Consider the following 1,347-nt stretch of genomic DNA (forward strand, 5'->3'; position numbering starts at 1 on the left):
AAGGCAACTTCCACAAAGTAGTTATTATAGGAGAAAATACAAAAGAGTCTGGACTGGAAACTGAGCTGGTAATTTTAGCTATTGTTGCTAAAATTAACTTTTAACTATTTCAGCTAATTTTAACATTTAGCTACACTTTTACTAATATTATCTTATCCACTGTTTGCTAATTTAAGCWTTTAACTACTATCTGATTGTTTTAGCTTTTAGCTGCTGTTAGCTTACTTAAGCTTTTAACTACACAAAATTTAGCTTTTGTTTTGCTTGTTTTACATTGAACATATTAGCAAAGATATTCAGGAGTGATTCTCAGTTGATTGATGTCTCTTTGTCCGGTCCATGTTCGGCTCCAGGTATCGGTTCCGGCTCAGCTCCTCTGGAGCAGTGTATCGAGCTGGCCCAGCGGCCCGGTGTGCTGCAGCACTGGACCTCCTGTCGACACCTCATCATCGATGAGATCTCCATGGTGGAGGCTCAGTTCTTTGACAAGCTGGAGTCTGTTGCCAGGTGTGAAGAAAAACCAAGCGTTCAGTGTAAACATTAAGCAGGAACAGGAAGATGAAATGTTTTAATTTGTCAYGGCTCACTGCTGTTTACAGTCCTCCTCAAATGTATGATTCTAAYGTTCAAATCTGTTGCCTTTTATTGGAGAACCATTCTGCACCTTCCTGCTCCCTCTTCACATCATGTCATTTTACAAACCTCACTCAGCTGCACCTGCCTCAGTGACTGTGTCCATTATAATTAGTACAATCTTTCATGAGCCACTGGACAGATTTTAATGAAGCCCTCAGAAATTAATATGGCTGCCACGGCTAGTTGATCTCAGCTGACACAAGGGATAGTCAATCCCAGTCCTCGAGGGCCACAGCCCTGCACATTTTACTTGTTTYTCTGCTCCAGCACATGATTTGAATGAATAGATGAGTTCTTCAGCAGAACTTGAAGAGGTAATTCACTGATTGAATCAGGTGTGTTAGAGAAAGGAAAAAAGTAAAACCTGCAGCCCTTGAGGACCAGGATTGACTATCCCTGGCCTACACTATAATGACCACACCTCAATGACTTTTTGTTTTATACTCAGCTTAAATATGGTGTGGTAGTAGCTGAGAGTCATTCATAACACTGAGCTCTGAGGCCCARGGTTTGCTTTAAACTGCTACAAGATCTTGGTCTCAACACTGACTTTAAAGAGTAACTTACCCCAAAATTAACTTTTTTTTAGCTGATAAACTGTCTAGAATGTGTCTAAAATGTTATATAGTACTGTTTCTGTGCTAGTTTTGATGTTTTTGTGCGAATTTGTTCAAATCTGTAATATTTGGTCTAAAAACGTGTTTTTGCTGC

General features: G+C 39.8%; 1 protein-coding gene across 1 annotated transcript in view; it reads left to right on the plus strand.

Moving 5' to 3' along the window:
* pif1 (PIF1 5'-to-3' DNA helicase homolog (S. cerevisiae)) overlaps positions 1 to 1,347 on the plus strand; it is a gene marked incomplete at its 3' end in the record, with an annotated part of 10,372 nt that overhangs the window by 6,723 nt on the left and 2,302 nt on the right. Inside the window, 1 exon segment of the mRNA XM_013999679.1 lies at positions 354 to 507. Within this exon segment, the coding sequence (XP_013855133.1) occupies positions 354 to 507 (154 nt within the window).

The sequence above is a fragment of the Austrofundulus limnaeus genome, unplaced genomic scaffold (assembly GCF_001266775.1).
Source record: "Austrofundulus limnaeus strain Quisiro unplaced genomic scaffold, Austrofundulus_limnaeus-1.0 Scaffold2408, whole genome shotgun sequence".
Taxonomy (NCBI): domain Eukaryota; kingdom Metazoa; phylum Chordata; class Actinopteri; order Cyprinodontiformes; family Rivulidae; genus Austrofundulus; species Austrofundulus limnaeus.